This window comes from Vanessa tameamea, chromosome 3 (assembly GCF_037043105.1).
Source record: "Vanessa tameamea isolate UH-Manoa-2023 chromosome 3, ilVanTame1 primary haplotype, whole genome shotgun sequence".
NCBI classification, from domain to species: Eukaryota; Metazoa; Arthropoda; class Insecta; order Lepidoptera; family Nymphalidae; genus Vanessa; species Vanessa tameamea.
The window spans coordinates 2,286,385-2,314,053 of NC_087311.1; the positions used below are offsets into that span (position 1 = coordinate 2,286,385).

General features: G+C 33.3%; 1 protein-coding gene across 2 annotated transcripts; it reads left to right on the plus strand.

Moving 5' to 3' along the window:
- Positions 1–110: 110 nt before the first annotated feature.
- Pld (Phospholipase D) lies at positions 111–27,144 on the plus strand. 2 transcript variants are annotated; one of them, XM_026635747.2, is made up of 20 exons: positions 111–328; positions 1,725–1,937; positions 10,416–10,572; positions 12,173–12,442; positions 14,323–14,443; positions 15,184–15,335; positions 15,690–15,821; positions 16,703–16,851; positions 17,583–17,818; positions 19,068–19,172; positions 19,639–19,778; positions 20,128–20,292; positions 21,029–21,525; positions 22,065–22,197; positions 22,765–22,873; positions 23,444–23,614; positions 24,168–24,334; positions 25,016–25,256; positions 26,080–26,295; positions 26,633–27,142. In XM_026635747.2, exons 2-20 carry the CDS (start codon positions 1,757–1,759, stop codon positions 26,861–26,863), a joined length of 3,573 nt encoding a protein of 1,190 aa, XP_026491532.2. In that variant the 5' UTR covers positions 111–328; positions 1,725–1,756; the 3' UTR covers positions 26,864–27,142. The 2 variants fall into 2 exon arrangements, with proteins under 2 accessions (XP_026491532.2, XP_026491531.2); XM_026635746.2 differs by lacking the exon at positions 111–328 and adding an exon at positions 439–680 and having other exon boundaries at positions 26,633–27,144.
- The last annotated feature ends 525 nt before the right edge of the window (positions 27,145–27,669 follow it).

The following is a 27,669-nucleotide window of genomic DNA, read 5'->3' on the forward strand; positions in this document are numbered from 1 at the left end:
ATAGATGAGTAAGATTTGTCACACATACAAAACTCAACTTTTAATCATTTATCGCATATTGTTGAGAAACACTGACTACACTTCATAATGTGTGATACGTCATCGACTTACGTCATTATTCAGTTCATTCACAGAGGCCTTGTAATGGCCTTAACAAATATAGTTTTTACACAGAAAAACCTTGTACCTATAAGTAATTAAATGAATGATTCAAACAATAAGCATTCAAATTATTACAAGTTCTTAGATCAGTCTGATTTACTCATGATTAACAAATAAAGTAATACAGTAAATCAAGAAACTACAACGAATTTGTACGTAAAGTTTTGTAAGTACAGTTTTTATTTTACTTTAAATCAAAACCTTGGTTCAGCCTTCAATCAACCGTGTAAAACCGTCTCCGACGAAATCGTTTTCCTTCAAAGATAGTCAATTTGATTTCACTGTTTGACCGATTTTTACGAACGCCGTAAAACAACTGAAAATCGACTCGAGTGCTATCTTATCAACGTAGATTATGTATACAAGTGTTAAATTTATTCTGTGTAATGGCCAGAACATTACATATCAGCGACCTAACGGGTACCGTGAAGTGAAAACAGATTTAATAGACGAAAACTCAAGAAAACGTATGGAACGTAGCGAATTATCACTCAGTTTTCATAATCTTATTAAAAGAGGTAGTGGATGTGAAGTGTTTTAGTGTCTGTTTTCTGATTGTTTATGCAGAAGAGTCGGTAGAGTGTGATGAGTGAAAAGGGTTACGCAAACACAATATTTTGACACAAAAATTAATGTGGTATTGTACTAATGTTATGTGCACATAAAATAATTTGTCTTTAGATTACATGAGAACAATCGTAGACTAATTACACACAAGTATGTTAAGAAATTAAAGTGTATTCATTCTTAATAATATCTTATGTGATATTATATGATACTTGAAAACCTTCATAAAATAACATACCCTAGCAGTTATAATTTATGATATTATTTTATTGTGACATTTAATTTGGACGTTCAAGTTAGTTTAAGCTAAAAATTTATAAATAAATAGGACCCAACACATATATAACTGAATGAAACACTTTTTAATATAGATTTAAGTGTTGCTAATTAATAATGATAATAAACAAAAATACAATAACAACATAAAATTACATTTATCTTTATTTCTTTTATTCAATTGTAAAGGCTAAGCCACATATTACCAGTAGAATGTTAAAAAGATTAAATAAGAACAAGTTCCGAACAAGTCTTTCTAATGTTATGAAAGCAGTTAGTTGATTAGGTAATTTCAAAACAACTTTGGTACGTTAAAGGAAAACCAACATATTATTTGCTTACTAGTTTAAGTTAGTTAAAAAGACTAACATTAAGTCAATTATAGTAAAAAAAAAAAACAAAAGAAATTTGAATTATATTATATGACTTATTAGAAGTGCTAACAAGGACTAAAAATAGCATTAATCAACTCAAATATATAAATATATTTTTTCTTATTGTGACTGCTCTTACTAATTTGTGCATTGTACAATGTGTTTTTCTGTTAATTCTATATCAGGGTTTCCTCACATGTTGTGTAATTGAATATAAATAAAATTAGTTATACAATTATTGCAATATGTTATACGAAATTGACCAAGAGTTTATAGGAATTGACTGCATTATGTTATATTTATCTTATAAGTTTACAAACAGATTATAATGAAAAACATTTTTAGATGAGGAACTCTACGGGTACACAAACTACGGTATGGAAACGCCAACACCTTCAACGACGCCTGGGGACTGTTTGCAAGGAATATTTCAAAATCTGGATTCCCTGACACCCACTGGTGTGGACTCTGACTTTGACGAGAGTCTTGCCGTTCCAGAATCTTTGTCAGTCATTGATGTAGATAAGATAAACAGCAAAGAGGAAACGGACGCTTCAGGTTAGTTAACTCTACGATAATATTACCGTGTGTTGCTTTGTCTCATTTTCTAATAAAGATAGAATGACATGAAGATGTTCTTAAAGTAAAGCAAGTATAATTAGTTTTATGTTTTAATTTGACGGACTACAAAATGGGTCAAAGGTAAATTGTCACAATTGGTAATAGACTGGGTCGATATATATAGGTATATTGGCAAGAAATATTGAGCATTTCTGGTAACACCAATCCTGGAGAACTATGATGTCCTTGTGAAATATAAATTTGGTACGATTGAAGTTCAAAGAATGTGAATGATAAATAATTCATTATTAGTTATAGAATTAATTGATTTTAAAGGAGGATACATTGTCTATAATAGTCGATGTAATTTGCTTTGTGAAAATAACTATCTGCATCTAAACTGGTGTTCGCTTTACCTTAAATTTTTCTATAAAATACCTGGTTGATAAAGTGTATTTTGATATATCAAAATTTATGATAACCAACAAATTAATTAATAACTGTTCTTCGTAAGTTTTTTTTTAATCTATGTTACTAAATAAAAAAACATACTGTAAAAGGGGGAGACACAATTAACTTTTTGGCTTGCACATTATTTTTTTTTTATTAATTTCATTTGCATTCCATGTGATTGTCTTTATAAAAGTTACTTATTTATTTTTATAAGTTACAATACAATCATTCAATGAGTCACAATTTGAATCATAATCATTTTATCATAAAACTTTATTAATAATATTAACGTTATCTAGATTATTAGATTTCGCATATCAATGTTTTGTTTGATCAGTAACTTTTAAAATATATTAAAATTGTGTAAAAATGTAGTCGTCACGGGAATCCCGACAAACGTCATCAAAATTGATAGTTATTGAAATACACCATTATATAGTATAAAACAAAGACGCTTACCACTGTCTGTCTGTCCCTGTGTATGCTTAGATCTTTAAAGTTACACAACGGATTTTGACGCGGTTTTTTATAACAGTTAGAGTGATTCAAGAGGAAGGTTTATATGTATAATACATACACAATATAGTAGAGAAACACTGATAATTTAAGAGGTTTTTTATGTGAAGTCGTAAATAAATACATTTTTTTGCACTTTCATTGCGAACGCTGGCAGAAACGTACAAGGTAGATCAAAATAATGTACTAAAGTATTGTGCACCTTAAAAAGGTCTACAAATCGCTCAGGGATAACTCACAATAACCATTTTATATCCTTTACTTTTTATGAGAAATAATGGCTTATTTTCGAAGCGATTTTAAGCAATACAACATAAATCCTTACCCAATAAAGTACCTACCTTACCCTATAATACATTGTGCATTTCATATAGATCAATATGGCCCTTTCTGAATACATATGGAGTGTATTTAGTATCAGTATTCTTTATCTTAGTTAGTCTCGTAGCAGTACTTACTAGAAGACAAGTGGTCCGTCAGTACTGTGCGAATAAAGGTGCAGATAGATTGTTTGTCTCTATATTGATTTCAATCGTAATATCTATTTATAAATAAGCAAAGACAAAACAGTTCAAATGTCTTCTCTGTTTATCAACCTATTTTAATTTTTTGGTTTGTTGTTATCAATAAATATATATATATTCGAAATATGCAAATTCATTCAAAAGCGTGGAGTTAATACCTGTTGACTTCCAGGCAGGATATATTACATACATATATAATTGTATTTTAATAACATGACTGTTTTTTTGAAATGTTGAAAAAGAGTAACTACTGAGTTTCTGCCGGTTCTCGGTAGAATCTACATTCCGAAGCGGTGGTAGCTTCACTTAATATACTTAGTTTGTTAAATGACGATTCAAAATTGCTTCTAAAAGCTTACTTGAATAAAGTATAATTTGATTTGACATAAACGTTTACTCTGGAGGAACTCTAGTTTATTTAATTCTCTTTTTTAACATAAAGGAAACTGAACTCTTAATATTATCTGCACAAATTCGCGAATCTATATCAAAACCGTAATACTTACTGCCTACTTGAATAAATAATATTTTGATTGGAGTTGATCTCTCTTTCCGGCGTCCATAAATATTGCAGGGTTTATGTTTTTAAAGAATACAAGATTAGTATTTTCGTTCGATATCGATACCAGATCCAGTATGGAATAATAAAACCTTAATCTTTTATATTTCTATTGCATGTTGTGGTTGTAAAATATTAATAAAAACTAAATGAGTTTCTGATAAAAAGTCTTTATTGATGGTTTTTTATTTAGTAATATGTTGATTTCAAAGTAGAGAAAGAACTTGAACTATACGTGAACCATAGTTCATTTATATATGTGCGAATCGTGAGTTTTTTTTTAAATATACTATCTATTCGTAATATAAACTCGTATGTCACGTACTGCTGCTGATTATTTTACGCGTTCTCGTTATATCTACTTAGTATATAATTTTATGTATTTTTAAATATCTCTTAAACTAATTATATTAGGCCAAATTGTAAAGCTTACTTTTTTCTTATGGAAACTGCATAAATTGTGTAAGTTGGTAATCTTGATATTTTTTTTTTCTTTATGTTACAAAATGTTATCCAAAATAATATTTATGGTCTTAATCCTTAAAATTACCAAAGCAACAATCGCTTCTTATTCAAGACCCAACTGATTGCCTGATATTCGATTCGTAGCAGTATATCTCTCCCGCAGACTGACATTCGATTATTGTATATTAATACTAGCTGAACCTACAGCTTTACCCGCGCGAAATTTATAACACAAACTTCTAACTCCCGTTTTACCAAGTTAGTGTTGGAGTTTCGTAAAATTCTTGGTGAACATCTGCACCATATAAGGACCATACCTTCCAAATTTTAAGTTCGTATGTGTTATAGTTTCTGAGATTTCGTGATTAATCAGTGCGTGGTATTTCGCTTTTATATATTAGTTTACAAAAGAGTTCAAATTTGATAATTAGAACCGGTCATTATGCCCTCTCCTCCTACATACAAACAAACAATTTTAACCTCTTCACATATACATAAGTTCCTACCTTTGTTTATTGACATTATTTATACCCATTAAATCTGATTATGATTTTCATCGGGTTATAAGTGAGGTAATTGCTGATGCAACTGCTATGTTTCAAATCTCGCATATGTTTATTATAATATTTCGTGCGCAATAACTAGTCTTCTTACACTTAACATGGCCGTGAGACGCGTTTAACAGAACATCTATATGTTCTGTAAGCTGAGTCTATACTCAGCTATTATATTTCTCTCTTAGTTAATTCCTGGACCTTTACAGGTCAATATTTCTTTGATGACATATGCAAGTCGTAATCGTAACTCGTATGCATTTGTAATTCAATCATCCTATTGATATTAACTTCAAAAACATGTTAATACTTTACCGATACGAATACTAATTTAACAGATAACTTATCCACGAGACAACAAATTAATTGTCGTAGATTAGAAATCTAGGTATTTTCTCAACATTTTATCTAATTTATATTTTCCACCTTTTAAAAGAAAATATTTTACTAGCATTTACTTTATCATAAAAAGTATACGCCATCTTACCTTTACAATAATTTACAAACAGACTAGTATTACATCAAAATAATAAGATATACTGATTATTACGCCAGACCTTCATGATAGACTACACTTGCAAAACCAAGATACCGAATCAAAATACAGGAAATTATATAAATTCGATTCTTGTTCATCGGCCACTACGAAACTCTGTGATCGGAAATACGATTACAAAGGCCGACTCTGCGAAAAATGCCTATGTAGGTAACTATTGGTCTGAATTGTTATCGCACTTTTCGGTAGTAAAACAAATCGTTAAATATAAAATATTTCAAATGAATAAATAATATATTCTGATTTATTAATTTATTGTTTTATATTATTGTAGGAAAACTGTACATGGCTGTTTTCTTCAAATCCATACCGGAATAAGTTTAGTTACAGCTTTTGTTAATTAATTTAGTTACAGTTTTTGTACTAAAGATAATTAGAAAAAATTATGCCAGCTAGACTCAGCGTGGGTCACTTGGGATAAAAGGAATATTTGAAAATTCAACGCATTATAATTTATCTTATTAAATATTTAAATTTAGGCGCCACTGACGATTCAAAGATTGTATATTTAATTATTTAGTAAACCGTTCACTAGGCCGATGTAACTAAGTTTCTATAAAAAAATTAAGTGGGTACATCACCAAATTTCCAGCTACACGTGGATATTGTATATATCTAAGGGAACATGCATGCCATCCTTGGAGTTGCACCAGCAACTATCTGGACACACTCAACCAGGAAACTGCAGCCGTCCACACTTAATATTTCAAATCCATGTGGTGGGTAAAAAACAAAAAAAAAAACCTCCTGCTATACGAAATATACAGGTTCAATAATCAAGTAAATAACCAAGAGATAAAGACCTTTAACGAGGAATGTAAGCAGTAATTTACCTTCTGGAGGTTTAAAGTCCTGCTTACTTTAAATGACGATTTCAACTGTGGAGAAACATTCCAATGGGTCAAAAATCACTGTAAATCACAAATTAAACATGACTACGACTTTCTGAATTGCAAACCAACGCATTTAAGCAAAAACAAGAATTAAAGACTTTATTTTATAGGTCGGTAGAAATATGTTGTATAAAGTTTTTATCAAACTTCAAAACTCCATTATAAATATATTCTGAAAAGATATATGCTGTTAAAGCACTAAACTAATAATCAATCACAAATTAAGAAACTCAACTATTAACGTAACTCACCGATATATTCAGTATATCGAATTTGTAATTTGAACCGAAGATGTAAAATGGCAAAAAGAACGAAATCGAAAGTTCTTGAAAGATTGCGGGAGTGTGGCCAGCATCACCACCAAAAATAAATGGAAATTATATCCATATTTAAATCAAAGAAATAATTATTGAATAATTATTTTATTTAATAAGAGCCAATTATAAGGCAAAATAAATCTGTCATAATAAATTTCCGACACTTTCAAACAAATACTAATCCTTTATTGGATGACAGCTAATAAATTAATCTGAAACGATGCAAAATGACTTCCAACAAATACAACAAACGAATTAGATAATAAAATCTAATTTTAATAATTATTTCACTGCACTTTTTTTATATTTAAATTCAAAGAATAATAAATATAATTTATTTTATTATTTAAATTCAAAGAAAATGCCAAAATGATGTATTGAGCTAGCAATACCGATATATGGGAAGTGGAAAATGGGTTAACGGCACGGATTTTAGCGAATTGACACTTTTGTGACGTTTTATATTATTTAAAAAAAAAAGTTAAAATTATAAAAATAATTTTTAATGTAACAAAATGTAAAATCTGTTAGTCTCAGCTCAAAGTTTATGTGTAGTTAATTTTGGAATGGTAACAAAGTGTAAACAATATACCGACCTTGACTTATGTAAATATTTCTGAACTTTGGCTTTCATGTAAAAACACTTAATGAATAAAATTAACATGTTTTAACAACATAGATATATTATTTCAAAAAATATGACTTAAAATTGTCTTAAAACAATATCCAAGAAATGTAGAAGGACCTGAAGCTATACTGAATCTAACGAAAAAGAATTACCAATAGTTTTACTCGTACATGAATAAAAAATATATAATAAAAATGTAAATTAACAAACAACAGTAATGAAACGAGACGACTAATTAGGCTTTTACGGCGTCACGTTCAATATTTGTAGATAAAGATCATCAATGTGTTCATTTAATAAATTTGACCAAAATTATTCTAGAATGTTCTTCATTATACATATAAATTGCAAATATTTTTTTTTATAAAACGATACCTTTTAACTTCAGGATGGTAGTAAGTTACAAAGATAAATTATATCCATACATACTTATAAAATAATAGCAGACTAGTTTTTTCCTGGGTGTTATTCGCAGGTAATGGGTATAAAGGTAGCCCATATCCGCCGAGATGGCCCAGTGGTTAGAACGCGTGCATCTTAACCGATGATTTCGGGTTCAAACTCAGGCAGGCACTACTGAATTTTCATGTGTTTAATTTGTGTTTATAATTCATCTCGTGCTCGGCGGTGAAGGAAAACATCGTGAGGAAACCTGCATTGGTCTAATTTCAATGAAATTCAGCCACATGTGTATTCCGCCAACCCGCATTGGAGCAGCGTGGTGGAATATGCTCCAAACCTTCTCCTCAAAGGGAGAGGAGGCCTTTAGCCCAGCAATGGGAAATTTACAGGCTGCTAATGCTAAAAAAAAAATATCATACCTTAATGTCTTCTTGGGTCCGAAGCTTGCTTCATACCAAATTCGCTTTAGTGTTTTAGCCGAGAAAGCGAAACAGACAAACTCACAGACAGTTACATTTATCATATGAGTATATACAGATAAATTAAAACTTTGCTCTAGATATTTTAGTTACCTAAAAGTACAGAAACATTGATGACCGCATATATCTATATATCTGTCTTTTTCAGATAAGGGATGTCAATTTCCATATATGTATATAAATATAACGATAACTTATCAATTTATGTCATAAAGCTCTAATCCTTGTAAAAACATGAATTTAAGCGTTTTATTGCGTATATTTTGATCTAAGTAGTAGAATATATAATATATTTTCTTTGATTATTATTTGTATATCTATGTACTTCTACATAGACCGTCAACGCTGAGGATGTGTCGGAAAACAGCCAACAGCCACTAAGTTCACGCACACTAGTAAAGTAGTATGACGGCCGGCGAGTGTCAAGCGTAGCTGTCAACCAAGATAATAAAATTAGCTCATTCGTTTAAGTGTCTTTATAGTGCGACACTCAATCTACAATAGAGAATAAATAAACATTTCAAATTCAACGTTAATTAGGAATTTAAGCCGAGATGGCCCAGTGGTTACAACGCGTGCATCTGAGCGGATGATTACGGTTACAAACCCAGGCACACCGAATTTGCATGTGCTTAATTAGTGTTTATAATTCATCTCGTGCTCGGCGTTGAAAGAAAAACATCGTAACGAATCACAATAAAACATCTCCTGCATGTGTCTAATTGCAATGAAACAGGCCACATTGGATACACCTACTTGCATTAGAGCAGCGTGGTGGAATTAGCATCAAACCTCTTGAAAGGGAGAGCAGGCCTTAGCTCAACAGTGGGACGTGTACAGGCTGTTTGTTACTTTTACTTTTTACTAAACTGTACCGGAAACACAAACGACCCGATTGCAAAAAACGTCCCATAAAAAAATGTTTATATAACCTTACCCTTGATCTGCGCAACTTCCAGCTGCAGCAATCAGTCAACATATATTTAACACCGAGTGACTGCGAGGTCTCATCTATACATAGTATAAAACAAAGTCGCTTTCTCTCTCCCTATGTCCCTTTGTACGCTTAAATCTTTAAAACTACGCAACGGATTTTGATGCGTTTTTTTTTAATAGATAGAGTGATTCGAGATGAAGGTTTTTGTATATAATACATAGACAAAATAGTTAAGTAATACTGATAATTTTATAAGTTTCTAATGTGATGTCGTAAATTTATATTTTTTTTGCGTTTACATTGTAAACGCTGTCTGAACCCTACTAGATAGATGAAAATAATGTAATACAGAATTATTCACCTCAAAAATGTCTACAAAAAAGTCCGCGATGGTATGTGTCTATCTGTAAGTGATAACCCACAATAAATTTTTTTTGTCTAAGGGGAGAAATAGAGTTTGACATACAGGTTAGTCTGGAAATCCGTCATTTTGAAGTTAGAAGCATGAAATTTTATTTTTGGGCTACCGATTAAAAATGAGTTGATTCACATTTAAGCGTTTTAACTTTCAGAAAATAATAAAACATAACATAATAACATAACATAATCAGCCTGTAAATTTCCCACTGCTGGGCTAAGGCCTCCTCTCCCGTTGAGGAGAAGGTATGGAGCATATTCCACCACGCTGCTCCAATGCGGGTTGGTGGAATACACATGTGGCAGAATTTCGTTGAAATTAGACACATGCAGGTTTCCTCACGATGTTTTCCTTCACCGCCGAGCACGAGATGAATTATAAACAAATTAAGCACATGTAAATTCAGTGGTGCCTGCCTGGGCTTGAACCCGAAATCATCGGTTAAGATGCACGCGTTCTAACCCTAAAATCTCGGCTCGAATAATAATAATTATATTAATTACTAAATTTCTTGCCGGTTATTCTGGGTAAAATATACATTCCTCAACTGTGGTAACTTTAAAATTTACTTTTGTATTGACAAATCAGAATTTCGCACAAGAACCGACTTGAATAAAGTATATTTGATATAGAAATGATTCCAAAGAGTATAACTCTCTGTCTGGTAATTACGTTGACTTTCGACGTAAGTCACTCGTCCTCGTGATTGCGAACACGATCGTAAAATGTTAGTTCAATCAACGTTTAGTAATCGCATTTTTGTTTATATTCCAGCTCCCCGAGCAACTGCAGTGCCATATAAAGCCATTCACGCTTCTCCAATTAAATTTAATTCAGTACATAGAAAAGTGTTCATACCGGGTGTTGAAATAAAGGTCAGATTCGTGGAGAACGAAAGAAGCGTGACAACACATTTACTCAACCCTAATCTGTAAGTATTAAACCATTCTAATATACCTAATAGAAATATACAGATAAAAAATATACTAAATAGTTTATTTTTAATCTGTATATTTAAATTTCCAGTGTTCCGGTTTGAAGATTGAATGAGCCACTGTAACTAGAGTCATAGAGCATTACATTTTAGTTTGCAAGGTTGATGGGGCATTTGTTGTATAAAAAATTGTTAAAATTTCATACGGCGCCAATGTATATGTTCAGTAGTGACCATTTACGATCAGGTTCCCCCTTTGACCATCAACATTCAACATTCTGTTGTAAATTTTAATTTTAGAGTAATTCATTTATGTTTATATAACGTGTATATATCAAAGACATTATTTTAAGGATAAAACAAAACCAATACTATAAATGAGTCTAAATATACTACAAATACATAAATTTAGAGACTATATTTTTTTGTTCAAATATATTGACTTACAAAATTAGATTCGTATATATATTTTTTAAACAATTTATGATATATATCATCTATATTCATATAATAGCATTAAAGTCTTACATAATATTAAATCTCTTAAACAAATACTCGAGCGATATCCTCGTCCTGCTAGGATATTGTGCTAATTGTTTTCTATCGTAACGATTACTCATAATATACAACAAACACTATGTTAGTATTTGCCATAAATAGATTCGCTTTAACAATTAACGTCAGCTAATAGATCAACCACCTATTTATGAGGAATTCATTGTTATAGAACGAATTGTTACCATTTAAAAACCTATTAGGTCATTAGTCACTCAAGTTAAACTATCGTTAGCTAAATTAACAGCAACGATCTCGTTTCCTGCCGTCCGTTTTGGTATAACAATAAAATATGTTTTCGTCGAATTGAAAGTAAAAAAAACTTCAATAAAGATGTATTGCGTTGCAACCTTAAATCGCCAATGCGCCTCAGATTTTGGGAAATAAGATGTTATGTCCCTGTACATGTAGTTATTGTTATAGCCTTTAAACCAGAAGACCATAATACTAAGTATTGCTGTTGGGGATAGAATATCTGATGAGTGGTATATATCCAGACGGGCTTGAAAAAACAAAACCCTTTCATCAAGTGAATCTTGTAAATTTAGATGTAATATAATAATCAAAAACTTCATTTAATCTACATTATGCATGCGTGTCCGTAATAAAAAACACAATGGTTATTATAATTTAAAAATATATATTAATAAGCGAAGCGAAACAAACCATACGTCCCACTGCTGGGACATTGTCTTTTCTCAAGGAGAAGAGAGAAGGTGTACACGCGGTCATCTCCCGTTTCGGACATTATTTTCCATATATGTGTATGTATAGCTGAACATTTATGATCAATGACATACCGTAATATATCCTCAGCGTATTTACAGGATAGTGTATTTTTAAACCGTAAATGCACAATTATGACGAAATAAAGTTTCGTGTTTGTTAATCAAATCATTCGATTGTTATCAAAACAAAGAAAAGTTATCAATCGATATTTATATATCGATGTATATCAGTAATAGCGATATTTAGTGATTTTTTCTTTTCACTTCAATGCTAAGTTTGCCAGTAATTTGACATTTCTCTTTATTTTTTTTAGATATACGATAAACCTCCAGCATGGCGACTTCACTTGGACGATTAAAAAGCGCTACAAACACATTCTATATCTACATCAACAGCTGTCGTTATACAGGGCAACTCTCAAAATACCCTTTCCCACCAAAACCCACAAGTCGAGACGAGCTAGTTTTAAGAATACAGTGGATACCGAAGAGAAGGCAGAAAAAGTGGTATTACAGGCCGTTCCAAGGAGTAATTCTAAGCGACGGGAAGGCAGACCTAGAAAGCGGAAAGGAGCCCTGCCAAGGTAAAATTTTGTAATTTTTGTATGTAAAGGTGCGTCTCCACTAGTGCCAAGCGTTGTACGTACGTAAGGCCTCAGCTACCTTAATGACATTGTCGGTCTAATTCAAAGGACGCACTCAAAAACGCCATCGCCATGCCCAGTGATTTTCTTTTCGTATCCAATGCGGCCGGTGCTTAAGTTCTTGTAGTAGTAATTATAAAATAAAAACAACGATAAGTTAACTTGATTGAGATTGCTTTGTGGTAATCGTTTCCGAAAATGGAAAAGATAAACAAAACCGACGATGATGGGATTCCTTTATAATTTGAGATGTATTCATAACTACAAAAACAGCAATTAAACTGTATCGAAGAGTTATGTTCAATTATGAGTTATTGTCTTGTTTGACTACTAATTAAATTACTCATGCGTATCCATCTGGCGTACTGTCAAAATAAAACAGATACTATATAGATCTAGTCAAAGATAAAGATTGACACTTATAGCCTATTCCACTCTAAAGGAATGAAGATAAACACCTTAGATTTACGTATCACATGCGATTTGCCCATAGCTCAGCTATATTGTGCACTAATCAGAATTCTCGTTTAAAATCTCTTTGTATATAATACAACAGTCTGTAATACATACAACACTATTTCACTTAATATCGATTTTAATTTTACTCAAAAAGTTCCGATAACAGCTTAGTCGACGTTCAAAACGCTATTTATTCGCAAAACCATAGTGATGAAAATATCATAGATTATTCAAGCTCGCGACCAATGATATCGAGTCAATTTGATGTCAAATGTTGTTTATTTGGCTTCTGTCCTCGTGTGGTTGAAATAGACTATATTTTTATTGTAAATAGCGAAATGTGACCTGAGGCCCAAAAAAAAATCAAAATTAAATGAGTATAGCAATGGGCGTTGCTTACACGATCACAGCTCGCAGTGGAAGGGCGCCTTAATATGTCATCGTTCTTTTGTTACAATCACTAAATATAATGTCCCTTGTCAGAGATTAGATAATGTGTCTTATATTCGATAGATAAATCATTCAAAGTGAAATCGTGTTTACTGATTTGTTATTATCGGATGTATAAAAATAAAGTTTAAATTGCAGCTCGTTAATGTAGCACTGGTAACCGTAAGCTTGGCTTTGTTTTTAAAAGATTGACGCATTAATCTTATTATAAATGGGAAAGTAACTCGGTCTGTCTATCGTCTCTCGGCATCGCTCGCTCTCTATATATTGGTGTTCATTGTTTTGGCGGTTTGTCGTCAGGTGTTAGACAGAGAAGGATAGATAGAAGCCCTCGAAAGAGCAACAGAGACAGATGGAGTTAATTTCGCTTTTGTAATATTATTATAGGTTACAGACAGGTATTTATATATACGGATATTTTTTTGTCGTTACGTTTTGCCTTTTTTATAGTTTAATGGTATAATTGTACTATCAAGTTTATATATCAAATTTCTGCAATGTTAGCATTATGACGTAAAACTTATCATAATCAAATGAATGAATTAGACACGGTCTTATTGGTTGCTTGTACCATTTTTTTACCATATCACAGTTGAAATCGAAAGGAAGGCAAGTATCATTATGAAAATCAAAGAATAAAGGTACTTATCTACACTCTACGGAAAAAAAACATAAGACTAGAGAGATATGTACAAGATAAACACTATAGTGGTAGGTTCTTGCGGTTTGGGGGTAGAATATAGAATGAATCGGTGGCTATCCTGACCAGATTGTACGAAACCCGCATAAAGTTGACACATCAATCACACCAGAAGCCCATACTCTCGTAACGATATATATTGTAAGCGTAAATATTTATTTTATTGGGTTATATAATTGGTAACTCACAAATATATATGGCTAATTCACAGATTCCCTCGGAAACCAGAAGTGATGGTGACATACGAAGGAATACAGTTGCGTATGAAACAACTCGAGGAATACCTCTTCAATCTACTAAATATATCCATATACAGGAATCATCACGAGACAGTGAGTTCGATATAATGATTTCCGTCTGAAAGTTGTAACACGTGAATTTTATCTGATGATTGCAAAAACGGGCATTCGTTACTGAATTTTCTTGTCCTTAAAGTGCTTGTGAAGGAAAACATTGTAAGAACCCTGCATTACGTCTCAAACTCTACCACGAATGTATCTACTTGTCTGCATTGGAGCAGCGTAGTGGAATGAGCAGAGACCTTCTCCACAAAATGAGCGGAGGACTTGGCTCAGCCAAAGCAGATATCAAAGATATATCCTGTATTAATATTTCTCACGCAGCGAGCTTTTTGATTCCAAACGTACTTCAATAATAACTTACTGTTATGCATTATTTTTAATATATCAAATCAAATTCGTTTATTCAATGGAGAAGTATTACACTTAATTGATTTTCAAATAAAACACTATGATAGGTTCGGAAAAGATTATTTCTTTTTTTTTTTTCGGAAAAGATTTTCCATAACAAGCTTTAGGTGCTTACATTGGGATTAGAGTAATGTATGTGATGTTGTCCAATATTAATAAAAAAAAAACTTAGCCTGAAGGCGATCGTTTTATTCCCAAGATATGCTGTCAACCATGAACTTACTAATTGTATAAAAAACTTTTGCACACACGCGTTCTTTAACTGGGATCCTGTTGTAGAACCATGTGCACTTCCCCACGAAATAGTTACTGTTTCTTTAGATATTGGAAGCGTTAATTAATCCAACTTTTATATTTGGTAGGTGAAATTTCTCGAAGTTTCTAACATTTCGTTCATATCAGAACTGGGTACGAAAGGCAAGGAGGGAATTATACAGAAGCGGACCGGCTCGACTCGGCCCGGTCAAGCTGGATGCAATTGCTTCGGACTCCTGGGCAATATGGTGTGTGTCAGGTTGGTTGTAACATAATTTTGGAATTGTTAATATCATCATCATATTTGTAACCATGCTGGTGCGATTTTCTGTAATACCGTCTAACCTACCCAGGTTAGGTTAGCACCTACTATTCCGACACGATCTACCGCCGATCAACAATTAGTATTGTTGACTCATTGATGTTATAAAAAAATTGTTAATATTTCTTAACGCGACAATCTCACGGGGCGATGGTAACTACTTACCGTCATGTGGCTCATTTGACCATCCGCCTAATTTACTTTGTAAAATAAATGGTACTATTTTCAATCTACGTTAATTTCTGCAATTCCAAATGTCTAAATTAATTCTTACGAAAAATCTCCTTCCAGGTGTAATTATTTCTGCACGGGGTTAGTGTGTGCGAAATGGCAGGACAGATGGTTGTTCGTGAAAGATACGTTCTTCGGGTACATTCGGCCTAGCGACGGCGTCATTAAGGGCATTATGTTGTTCGATCAAGGGTAAGTCGTATATTTTGTTTAAGTATGAGCTGAATTAAAGACCATGATGATGAGAGGGGTATATGTTACACTTCATATTTGGTTCCGCACAATTTCTTAATAATAAAAGCTGGTATTGACTTCGATTACTTCGTGGGATACAATACTAAAATTTATACTAATTTTATAACTCTTTCATGGCCACTGAACAGAATCTGATGAAATTTGGTATGAAGCAAACTTCAACTCCAAGAAAGGACTTGGGCTACTTTTTTATTTCTAGCACCTGATTTACCTCCCCCTAAAATGCGAACAAAGCCGCGAGCGACAACTAGTTTCGTATATATTTAATTGAATACTAGCTAAATAAGAAAATCATAGTCCGACAAGAGTGGTAGGAGCAAACTACAGTTTTTGTTACATCTTAGTAAAGCTTCGTTTACAATAGTATATTATATAATACTGGGGGGGGACTTCGCACGCGTGCCATCATTAAAAAATGATATGATGTATATATAATTGATGCCCAATAGAGCTCAGGAATAATGTAGCTTAGTGGTACTGAAACAAATATAAAGTTGGATCACTAGTTGCAGAGATTATAATTTTTTTTTTTTGAACATTGATACTGAAGTTATTGTATGTGTGTAATATGAATTTGAATGAAATAACTAATTCCACTGTTTTATTTTACGCAGCACGTAACTGGTGAGTACAGCGGTGTGAATAACGTTTTGTTAATAATAAAATGGTTTTGGTTATAATGTTAACTTAATTTTATACCGATTTTTTATAATCATTCATAAAATAACAAATTTAATAGAAATAATCTAACCAAAACAAAAAAGATTAATCATTCATACATAATAAATCGTCGCTACCATGATCAATTCATTTCTAAGGTTCGAAGTGTCGAGCGGTTTGTATTCAACGGGATTGAACAAAGGCCTACAAATCCTGAACCAGAGCAGGCAGATGGTGATCAAGTGCTGGACTAAGAGGAAGAGTAAGGAGTGGATGCATTATCTGAAGTCTGTTGCCAATCAAACCGGTATGAACTAGTTATCAATCTTGACGTATTACATTTTCTTCACGATTCGCACACAACAACTCCAACGACGCTTTGTCCCTTGTGACAGTGATTATACCGCTTTCCTCTCCCTAGGTGCTGATACGCAATACATTGTATTGCTTAGGGGTTAAAATAATTGAAGATTACCTTCCCGGGCGGACATTTACAAGTCCCACCAATTGACAAATCGTTTTTTAAGGCCGATGGTGTCTGCCCTAACTATCAACTCTCCCCTTGACGTCCTTAAAGATAGTTAATAACAATAAATATATGCAATTTTTTTTAATAAACCTAAAAACCTTAGCACTTCCAAAATGTTTTTTAAATAACTTCAATGTTAAAATTTGTGGTTATATTAAATTTCAAGAAAGAAAATAAGAAAAAACATGTCAAAGTTCACGATATAAAAATTATGAAACAACAGATTAAATCAAATCAAATCGAAATATTCTTTATTTAAGTAGGCTCATATGAGAACTTTTGAATCGTCATGTTACATTGTAGAATTAAATTAAAACAACCGGTTCGGATAGTAGATTCTACCGAGATTAACCGGCTTAGAAATCAACAAATACTAAGTCCACGCTTTTTTATCATTAATATAATCTTGTATCTATTTTCTCCTGGTGTCTATTCCACTTGATTGCCACCGTATAAAATAATAATATATTCTTCTAAACGTGTATTAAAAGTATTGGTTTTATTTTCAGCTCGGGACTTTACTTACCCCAACGTCCATCACTCGTTCGCCCCCCCTCGGGCGGCCACTCCGGTGGCCACTCTAGTCGACGGCTCGGAGTATCTATCGGCCGTAGCCGACGCCATGGAGCTGGCTAGGGAGGAGATATTCATAGCCGATTGGTGGCTCAGCCCTGAAATATATATGAAGAGACCGGCCCTGAATGGAGATTACTGGAGGCTGGATACCATTTTGAAAAGGAAGGCGGTAAGATCTTCTATAATTTATACCTTGTATTCAGTGCTATTTAGAGAAGGCTTTTCGCTGAACGCTATCGTTTAATATAGTTCAACAATGTGATAACGACTCTACTAGTATAATATCACTATAATGATGATGCACATTATTATATATTTTAAACAATAGGAACTACAGTAGAACCTCTATAAGTCGAACTTCAAGGGAGACCCTAAAAAATTCGAGTTATAGAGTTTTCGACTTATAGAGAATTTCGCCTCAGGCAGATTTTGATTCGACATAAAGAGGTTCGTTCTTATAAATTTTGAGTTAGAGAGGTAAAATAAATAAAAATTAAAGTTGCAGAGGTGACACATATTATTATTTATTATTTGTATATAATCAACAATATTTCAAAATATCCTTAAAATACAAAAATATGGCATTAATATAAGTCGGTAATATTTTTTTTGCTTTAGATAATTCATTCATTCAAACTAATTCTGACAATATTCACTGCAAATGACTTGTGCTTCGCTAAAATTCAAATGAAATTAAAACTAATAAAATGCAACACCTGACACCAAGCAAGCAAACACGTGTTAACGTTAGTCATAAATTCATGGTTATTCTATTCATTGTATACTCCTCTAAATTGGTTTCTAAAAACAATTGTGTGCTTACACCGTCGGCGAATTCTTAAAGTTGGTAACTTATTTTTTTTTTTTTCGAACTAAAGAGGTAATAATTCAAATAATGGAGTAAAATAAAACATTGCTATATTCGAGATATAGAGGTAAAATTTAATTTTTCGAGTTATGGAGGGAAAATATGTACCAAAATGGTTTGGAGGGACTTACTGATTATTTCGACTAATAGAGGGATGAGATTTCGAGTAAGAGGTTTTGGTGTTTGGAGGGAAGGGAACAGAATATTTTTTCGAGATTTGGAGGTTTTCAACTTATCGAAGTTTGACTTAACGAGGTTCTACTGTATACGAATATTTTTGTTACTTTTCAATTGTTGTTACTTTTGTATGCTTCGTTAGACTGTTACACATTTTGTGTTCTCAGTAAATAATGTAATTCGTATGAGAAGAAATTCATTTGTAAACTGGCTCACTTGTCTACATAAAAAAAAAAAAAATCAACTAGATTTGATCCGTCTGTTATAACGAGTGACTTCTTCGAATTATAATACAATAGTTAGCCCTTAGTGTTTAAGTCTCAATATCAAATATGTGTGGTTCAATGCACATAATATGTTGATGTTCCGACAGGCACAAGGCGTGAAGGTGTTCGTGATGCTGTACAAAGAAGTGGAGATGGCACTGGGTATCAACAGTTTCTACAGTAAAAGTAGATTAGCTAGTGAAAACATTAAGGTATTATTTCTTAAGTGTTTGTGTTGCCATATCGATAAATTTATTATTTATCAAATTTACAATAGCATAAATATTCTTTTTAAAATAGGCTTTTGCAAGCACTTCTGAAAGTTTATATTAATTAGAGAATTTAGGGGAAAATTAATTCGACGCGGTTGGAGTCGCGAGGAAATTTATATTTAGAATATCGTGGGATAGTTAGAATAGATTTTAATACGTTACACATTTTATTTGAATTTATAAAGAAGCAATTGTTACAATGTTACTTTACTTATGCATATTTTAAACTAAACTAAAATTTTGGTACAAAAAAGTATACGGTCAATTTAGGTCCCTACCTTTATCTTTTTTACCCTTTGGTTGCTGCGATTCAATAAACTTACTTTACAAATATAAATGGTGCAGCTATTAAAACGGTTTCATCTTAAAATCTTGTAATTATAGAAATATAAATTAATTACTTCAGGTTTTCCGACATCCAGACCACGCAAAAGGTGGAGTGCTCTTCTGGGCTCATCACGAGAAAATCGTTGTTATCGACCAAACTGTTGCGTTTGTGGGCGGCATCGACCTGTGCTATGGGAGATGGGACGACCATAAGCACAGGTAAAATATATACATATATAAGAAATATATAATTAATCTTAATTACTTTTGATAAATAATATGTATATAATACTTCTATCAATGGTATTGCTCATATGTTTTTATACAAATAAAATAATACTAATATTTTATCTTAATTAATTTAACATTTATTTTAAACCAACTCGTAATGGAGCAACATGGCTCAATAAACTCCAAAGCTAAGAGAATATCATTGCCCAGCCGTGGGATGTCACACGGGAACATGTTACATTTTTACAGTCCATCATCCTTAATATTCTTAACGAATAATGCGACGGTTAATTTTTGAAGCCATAATTAAGAACTGATTCTTTGTTCAAACTTACAGACTAACCGACCTCGGCAACATATCGCAACCGAAGACCTTGATAAAAACCAAGAAGAAAACCTCGAGTTCCCCCGGCGGGGGATTGTACGTGAATTACGGGAACGGATTGGAAGCCGCGATCGAATTGGCCAAGTCTTCGAAAGATGTCGTTATTGGTCTCAACATGTAAGTTTTTTTAAGAACCGGCAAATAGACAACCTAGTGGCAAGAGGTCACCACTAAAAAAATAACGCCACTAACCCTAAGAACTGAGATGTAATGTCCCTTGTGCCTGTAGTTACACTGGACTTATTGAACATATGATAAATGATGACGTTTAATGAACTCGCTTCTATAGTAATACTAGTTGGTTTGCGTCGTTTCACGCGTGTTAAATGTTTTTGCTCCAAGTTTTAGAGATATGCTATATAGTTTTCTCAATAAATGGGCTATTTAAGTGTGCAAATTACATATTTGGCGAGTTGACATTATTATTGGGTTCCATAACTCGTGGTGTTAAAAGGAAAAGTGGATTGTATGTAAATATGTATAATTGTATGATTTTCTGTACAAAGAAATTGTCGCTTACGCTTCGCGTACGCTTCCTTCAATGTTGAGTTGACGACTCAACAGTTACCAACCCTAACAGTAACCTATTAGTAGTAGTACTGTTATGTAAATGTGTTATAAGACATTTAATTTGTAATTTAATGCCTCTGCTGGGCTAAGGCCACCTCTCCTCTTTGAAAAGAAGGTTTAGAGCTTATTACACCACGCTTCTCCGATTGTGAATAGGAATACGTGCCAGATTTTCATGACAAACAAATCCAGGTATCGTTAGTTAATTAATTAAACGTCGATTGAGATTTACGTATTCTAATCACGGCCCAGTTAAGCTAATAATAATTACGAATTTTTACAGACCGTTCCAAGAAGAAGAAAAAGCAGAAAGTACAGAGGATGAAACGAAATCAGAAGAAGACACATCAAAACCCGAACCTGTCCTAGAAGTGGGTGATCAATTATTACAAATAGGAACAAGAAGAGATTCGAATTATGACAGCGATGGACTTAAACGAAACGTTCTAGACAAAATAACGGACAGAGGAAAAGATTTTATCAGTATTATATACCCACCGTACGAGGAGGAGAGAAATGAACAGAAATTTGATGATTCTGAAAGAAAGAAAGCAGAGAAATACGCTAGGTCAAACGACGAAATACTTCTCACCGATGGCATTAAGCCTAGGTCGCCTAGTGAACCTACGCCCTTAGCTCAAGTAGTCGAAGGGAGGGTGATAACGGAAAGTACGAAAAAAGCATTAGATGACATAGAAGGGAACTCGAAGTTGTGGATAGGGAAGGACTACGTCAATTTCATAGTTAAGGATTTTAATACGTTGGAACTACCTTTTGTTGGTAAGTACTATTTTTAAGATGGTTTGATGATGTGACACAAAAATCCGTAGATTTTAATTCATGATTATCACAGAACATCTTCTATTTTTAGTACCATTGTCAAGATTGTGGGCTGATTATAGATTAAATAAATATGTGATTCAAATTCAGGGAAGTTTCATCTAGATATTTGAATGGATAAAATCTTAAGTTTATTTTTGAAAATTATTTTTGGGGAAAAAGGTCGCAAGCCTCCATATAAGATATAACTCAACATATTACAAGTCATATAAATTAATGAAAGAAGTAGTCGTTTATTGGTGGGCGGGCTTTGTCCAAAATACTCCGAGCAGGCACCACCCACTCATCTGATATTCTGTCGCCAAACAGGCGTACTCGGTACTGTCGCGTCCCGACTCGGGGGGGGGCGGGGTTATGGGAGCGAGCCAGTGTAACTACAGACACGAGCGACATAACATCTTATAGTACCCAAGGTCGGTGGCCCATCTAATTGAAAGAATAGTCCCGAGTCCGCAGTAATGAGCAAGTGCCCCGCGCAGACCTGGTGGACCGCAACACGACGCCGCGCATGCCGTGGCACGACGCGGGCGCGCTGCTGGCCGGCGCCGCCGCGCGCGACGTGGCGCGACACTTCGTGCAGCGCTGGAACGCCATCAAGCTGGAGAAGGCCAGGTAGCGCCGCCAGCGGGGGGGGGACGGTGGCCATCCTTGCGGGCCGGACTTGCCTCGTTTCAAATTTCATTAAATACAGAAGGAGTTGCTTTCGCATTTACAATATTGCTAGCCGAGGGCGCGGATTTTGTACCCGCCCGAAATTAATAAAACTTTATAGCACACAAACCATCGATCACCCATCCCGTCCGGACGTCCACCTCCCTTTTCACATCCTTGAGGGAAGATTTTCGTGATTGAAACTAACTGACTTTCTCCAGTTTCTCAGTCATTAGACAATACAAACCGCTATGTCCCTGCGTTTTAAATCTGTAATATCTTCGAAAATATTCATTTAAATTATTTACTGTAGGGTCATATTGATCTATATTACATACACAATGTATTTAGGATGCTTAATTGGATGAGGATTAATAGTGTATTGCCTAAAATCTCTTCGAAAATAAACCATTATTTCTCGTAAAAAGTAAAAGATAAAAAATGGTTATTGTGGGTCATACAAAAATTGTCATGGACAATCTCAACATAATTTTTCACCAAATAATATACGTCTTTTATTTTAAACAGGCAAAATACGAACTACCCGTATCTGGTGCCGAAGACATACAGCGATATCAAGCCGTTACAAGGCTTGGAACAAGTTCTCAATATCGAAATGATTAACACTTCCTGTCAGGTCAGTATCAGTTCGTCATTGTCTGTGCCTATTATAAAAAAAAAAACTACTTCAATAATAAATTAGTTCAAATTTATTATATAAAAAAATACTTTTTATGAATTAAATGTTTTACATTATATATTAATAAAATATTAAAATTAATAAAATAATGCAATAACCAATTTCGTATGATCTGCTGTAAGCTACCCAATTTCTCCAAAGACATTAATTCGTTATGTTTAATTCAATAATAATTTGCCATTCAAAAATTCATAAATATTATATTCTATTAATATCGTAAGTTATAATTAAGCATACGCGTAATAGATGGCGCTAGTGTACTCTTGAATCGCGGTATAGTTTCGCTCACATCAACATCATACTCACCCATACTGATTTTGCTTTGCGCATCCGATCACTAGATGGCGTTGTATTAATCCTAGATCACGCAATAGTTTTGTTTAATAATTTATACAATACATTTCTTTACTTTAATAAAGTTCGAGTTTTATCAACAGTGTGGAGTTTTAATTTAAAAGTGCAAGTAAGGACACGTTAAATAATCTCCATCAACTCTTTGCTCTTCAGGTGTTACGTAGTGTGTCGAGCTGGTCCTGTGGGTTCCTGGACCCCGACACGGTGGAGCAAAGCATACACGAGGCTTACGTCGACACCATCACGCGCGCACAATACTATGTATACATCGAGAATCAATTCTTCATCACTCTCTCCAGATCCAGCCTCACCGTCAGGAACCAGGTCTGTATGAAAAAACCCTTTATGAAGTTTTCGTAAATAAAAATCTTTAGGAACACAAGTGCTGTTCTTATATGTCCCGCAGTTGGATATAAAATATCTTTTCCCGTGATCTGTTTATCGTTAACGAAGCTCCTTTTTGAGTTTGTTTCATATGTATGATACAAAGCGCCATGTAAAAGTTTATTCACGCCGAGCGCTATATGAGTAACGCTGGGCTGGCACACCACGCTGCTCTAATGCGGGTTGGTGCATACACGTGTAGCAGAATTTCATTGAGATTATACAAATGCAGGTTTCCTTACGATGTTATCCTTTACCGCTAGACACGAGATGAATTACACACACAAATGAAGCACATGAAATTTCAGTAGTACTTGCCTGGGTTTGAACTCGGAATCATCGTTTAAGTTGCACGCGTTGTAACCACTGGGCCATCTCGGCTTATTCACTAAATTATTTGTGAACATTATATTAAACGCGAAAGGGATTAAACCTGTATCGTTAAATCCCCGTGTTAAATTTGAACTATTTAACTTTATATAAATATTTTTAGATAAGCGAAGCGTTGTACAACCGTATAATGCGAGCACATCGCGCCAAGGAATCGTTCCGCGTGTTCGTGGTGATGCCGCTCCTGCCGGGGTTCGAGGGGGAGGTGGGGGGGCCCTCGGGGACGTCCCTGCACGCGGTCACGCATTGGAACTATCAGAGTATATGCAGGTGTGTAATCATATACATTATATCCCAATTTTTGATTTTGGAGTTAAGTTTATTTAAGTTTACAAGTCTTACTCCCATCAAATTCGTGTTGTTTCAGCATGAAAAGTACAAAACCCTATTATTATAGTCTGTTTAAATATCATTGCGTTAAGTATTGAGACTTAAAAATATATTCAGTGCAACCACAGGCACAAGAAACACAACATCTTAGTTCCCATGGTCACAGGCGCTTTGCTGATGTAAGGAATGGAATATTTCTTACGGCGTAAATGTTTATGAGTTATGGTTGCTACTTACCATCAGGAGACCCATTTGCCTGTACTATTTAAATAAAAAAACAATAATTACTTTTTAACATTACCATTGCAACTAGTATATTGTGCTATTAAACTGTAATTAAAAGGATATTTTTAGTCGAAGCTAGATTTAACTGAAACTAGCCGATTAGTATTTGATCCGAATGGGTGATGATGTGTATATAAGTAAGAAAACCTCTTCCAAAATATCGAAGATTGATATTTCAGTCAGTGTACACATACTTTGGATTGTCACATAGCTCTTGACTGTTTTGTATATATGTATATCTATTTGCTAACTATACCAAGCTGTTTTGTCTATCGTATTAAATAAATAAATGTAATTACATAATAAAACACAATATTATTCAATTACTTTCCGCAGAAGTCGAGAGGCAATCATCACCCGTCTGTACGAGGCGGGTGTAGAGGATCCGTTTGAGTACATTACTTTCCACGGTCTCCGGACACATTCAATATTAGACGGAGAACCGGTCACTGAGCTGGTGTACGTACATTCGAAGCTACTGATCGCTGATGATAGATTTGTCATATGTGGGAGTGCCAACATCAACGACAGGTCCATGATTGGTAAACGGGACTCAGAAATTGCAGTGCTTCTACAGGTAAGCGTAGTTTATAGTTGAATTAGTATGATTGTCATTTTACACGCGTTAATTTGCGTTTACTTTTTACTGGTGCGGGTTAACTTAATTTGAAACCAATTAAATTTAATTGAAACCTTACACACTTTTAGTGCCGGTGAAAATGTATATTAAAGTACTACATTTTATTAAATAAAAGGCATATTTTTTAAATATGCTGTCAATCATTTCGGTGACGTCATATTGGTGAAAACAACAGTCTTGTATGTATGTACGACCGCTACAAATATTTAGCGTTTTTTGGGAAAATAATGAATTACAACCAAACTGTTTATCAAAGTGCCAGATCATATTGGAATTAGGAATGTTTTGTTGAAACTCGCAAAACGAAATTTTTATCAACTAAAAGTCGGTAGTATTTATGTGGGGATCATTTCTATGTTAGTAAAACCCCTTATTAAAATACTTTGTCCTTCTTCCTGTATATGTATAAATAAAAGGGATGATAACATAACCTACAATTACTATGAAAGTTTATATGTATAACTGTTTACACTGAACTGACAGTTTTTGCCTGTATGACGTCATACCATGGTGGCTCGTGTTTTAGGTCACAGATTAAAAATTACGACTTTTAATATTAATATAATAAAACAATAATGTGCTTTTATGATTCAAAATCAGATTATTTAAGTATTTATACATTTTTATTTTGATATTTTATTTTTCACTACCGAAAGTACCCTCTTGAGACGATACTAAAATTTAATACAAGTAATTTTATTCCCAATCGCCATTGTCTTAAGAAGTTTAAATATAAAATAACCACAATTTGTTTGTATAGGATGAACAATTCGAAGACGGTATAATGAACGGGAAACCGTTTCCATGCGGTCGGTTGGCCGGCGCTCTCAGGAAGCGTCTGTTTCGGGAACACTTGGGGTTGATGGAAGAGGATGTGATCAAACTGAGCGTCAATCTGGACGACCCGTGCTGCGATCAGTTCTATAACAGAATATGGAAAGCCACTTCGAAACGGAACACTGATATTTATGAAGAAGTATGAATGTATTTTCTTATTTAATTTTTAAGCTATTTTAGAGCCTAAAATAGTTTAATAACGAGTATTTAAATTAAACAAATACTGTTGAAAATCAACTAAATAAGAACACAGGGTTTACATTTCATCCAATTATAAGAAGCTAAACTGTCATTTGTTTTAAAAAAAAATCTTAATAATATGTCTCTTAGGATAATATCTCCAGACAATAATTTTGCAATCACACATATTTATAAGTACAAAGTTTAGTTTACTAATCAACAAGAAATGTTTAACTTCGAAAGTAAATAGTAATGTATTTTAAATCAAATGTCTAAAGCCGTTGTTACCTTTCCAGGTTTTTCACACAATTCCAACAGACTCGGTGCACACATTCGCCGAGCTGAAGAAATACAACGAAGAGAACAACGAAACACTCTGGCACAAAGACCCGGCCCTCGCGAACAGGAAAATAGACCTTATACAGGGCTATCTCGTCGACATGCCACTACAATTCCTTTGCAACGAAACATTAACACCGAGAAACACTTCTATGGAGGGTATTTTGCCGACCTCTCTCTGGACTTAATTGAATAAAAGTTGCCAGTGGCAAAAAATACTTATTATTAATAATTTAAAATGTAAAGAATCAGAACAAAATACATGTTTTGGATGTCTACAAAACTAATACATATGTATATAAATAATATTGGATTTGCCAAATCTTAAACCAGAAAGCAATTAGTTGCGTCTCAATAATTATTTAGAAAATTCATACCATCGTGTAATTTGCAGCTTAAAGCATTAATTGCTAAATAAATAGTCGTAATATGTGGTTCTAACAATGTTTACGTAACGCGTGCTTTGTCTCTTTCCTTGAGATTAAAATATTTTTACATTGTTTTTGTTAATAATTTATGTTGTAATATTTTTTTTTAGAAATCTTTTTAATACCCATGTTACTATCTTCATTTCTGTAATCGTCCATTAACTAATTCTATAATTATTTTTAAATTGAAACTCTGGAATTAATATGTTAAATAGTTATAATGCTTTAAATTATTTGAATCTTCATATTTAATTCATTTTTATTTCTTAATATTATTTATAGTCATAATATGATATATTTATAAACTAATAATATATAATCATATGAGATAATTATTATAGATTTACTCTTCTAGTGTATAATTTGACAAAATACAAACCAATGAACTCAACTTTGTACAATATGTAACTTCACATTCCAATTTACACATTATACTCATACAAAACATTACAAATGAAAAATGAAATGAATACTTTTATATTTGACGTGATATAATACTTTGTACTAATTATGATGTTGATTTATATATCAACATATGTAAATAAGGTGTATGTATATAGCCATAC

Bases quoted from the DNA above. Each gene is read 5' to 3' on its own strand.
- Pld (XM_026635746.2), top strand. From the start codon at position 518: ATGTATACAAGTGTTAAATTTATTCTGTGTAATGGCCAGAACATTACA. The intron at 681-1,724 runs GTAGTGGATGTG...AAACATTTTTAG, and splicing joins TCATAATCTTATTAAAAGAG to ATGAGGAACTCTACGGGTAC. The intron at 22,198-22,764 runs GTAGCGCCGCCA...TATTTTAAACAG, and splicing joins ATCAAGCTGGAGAAGGCCAG to GCAAAATACGAACTACCCGT.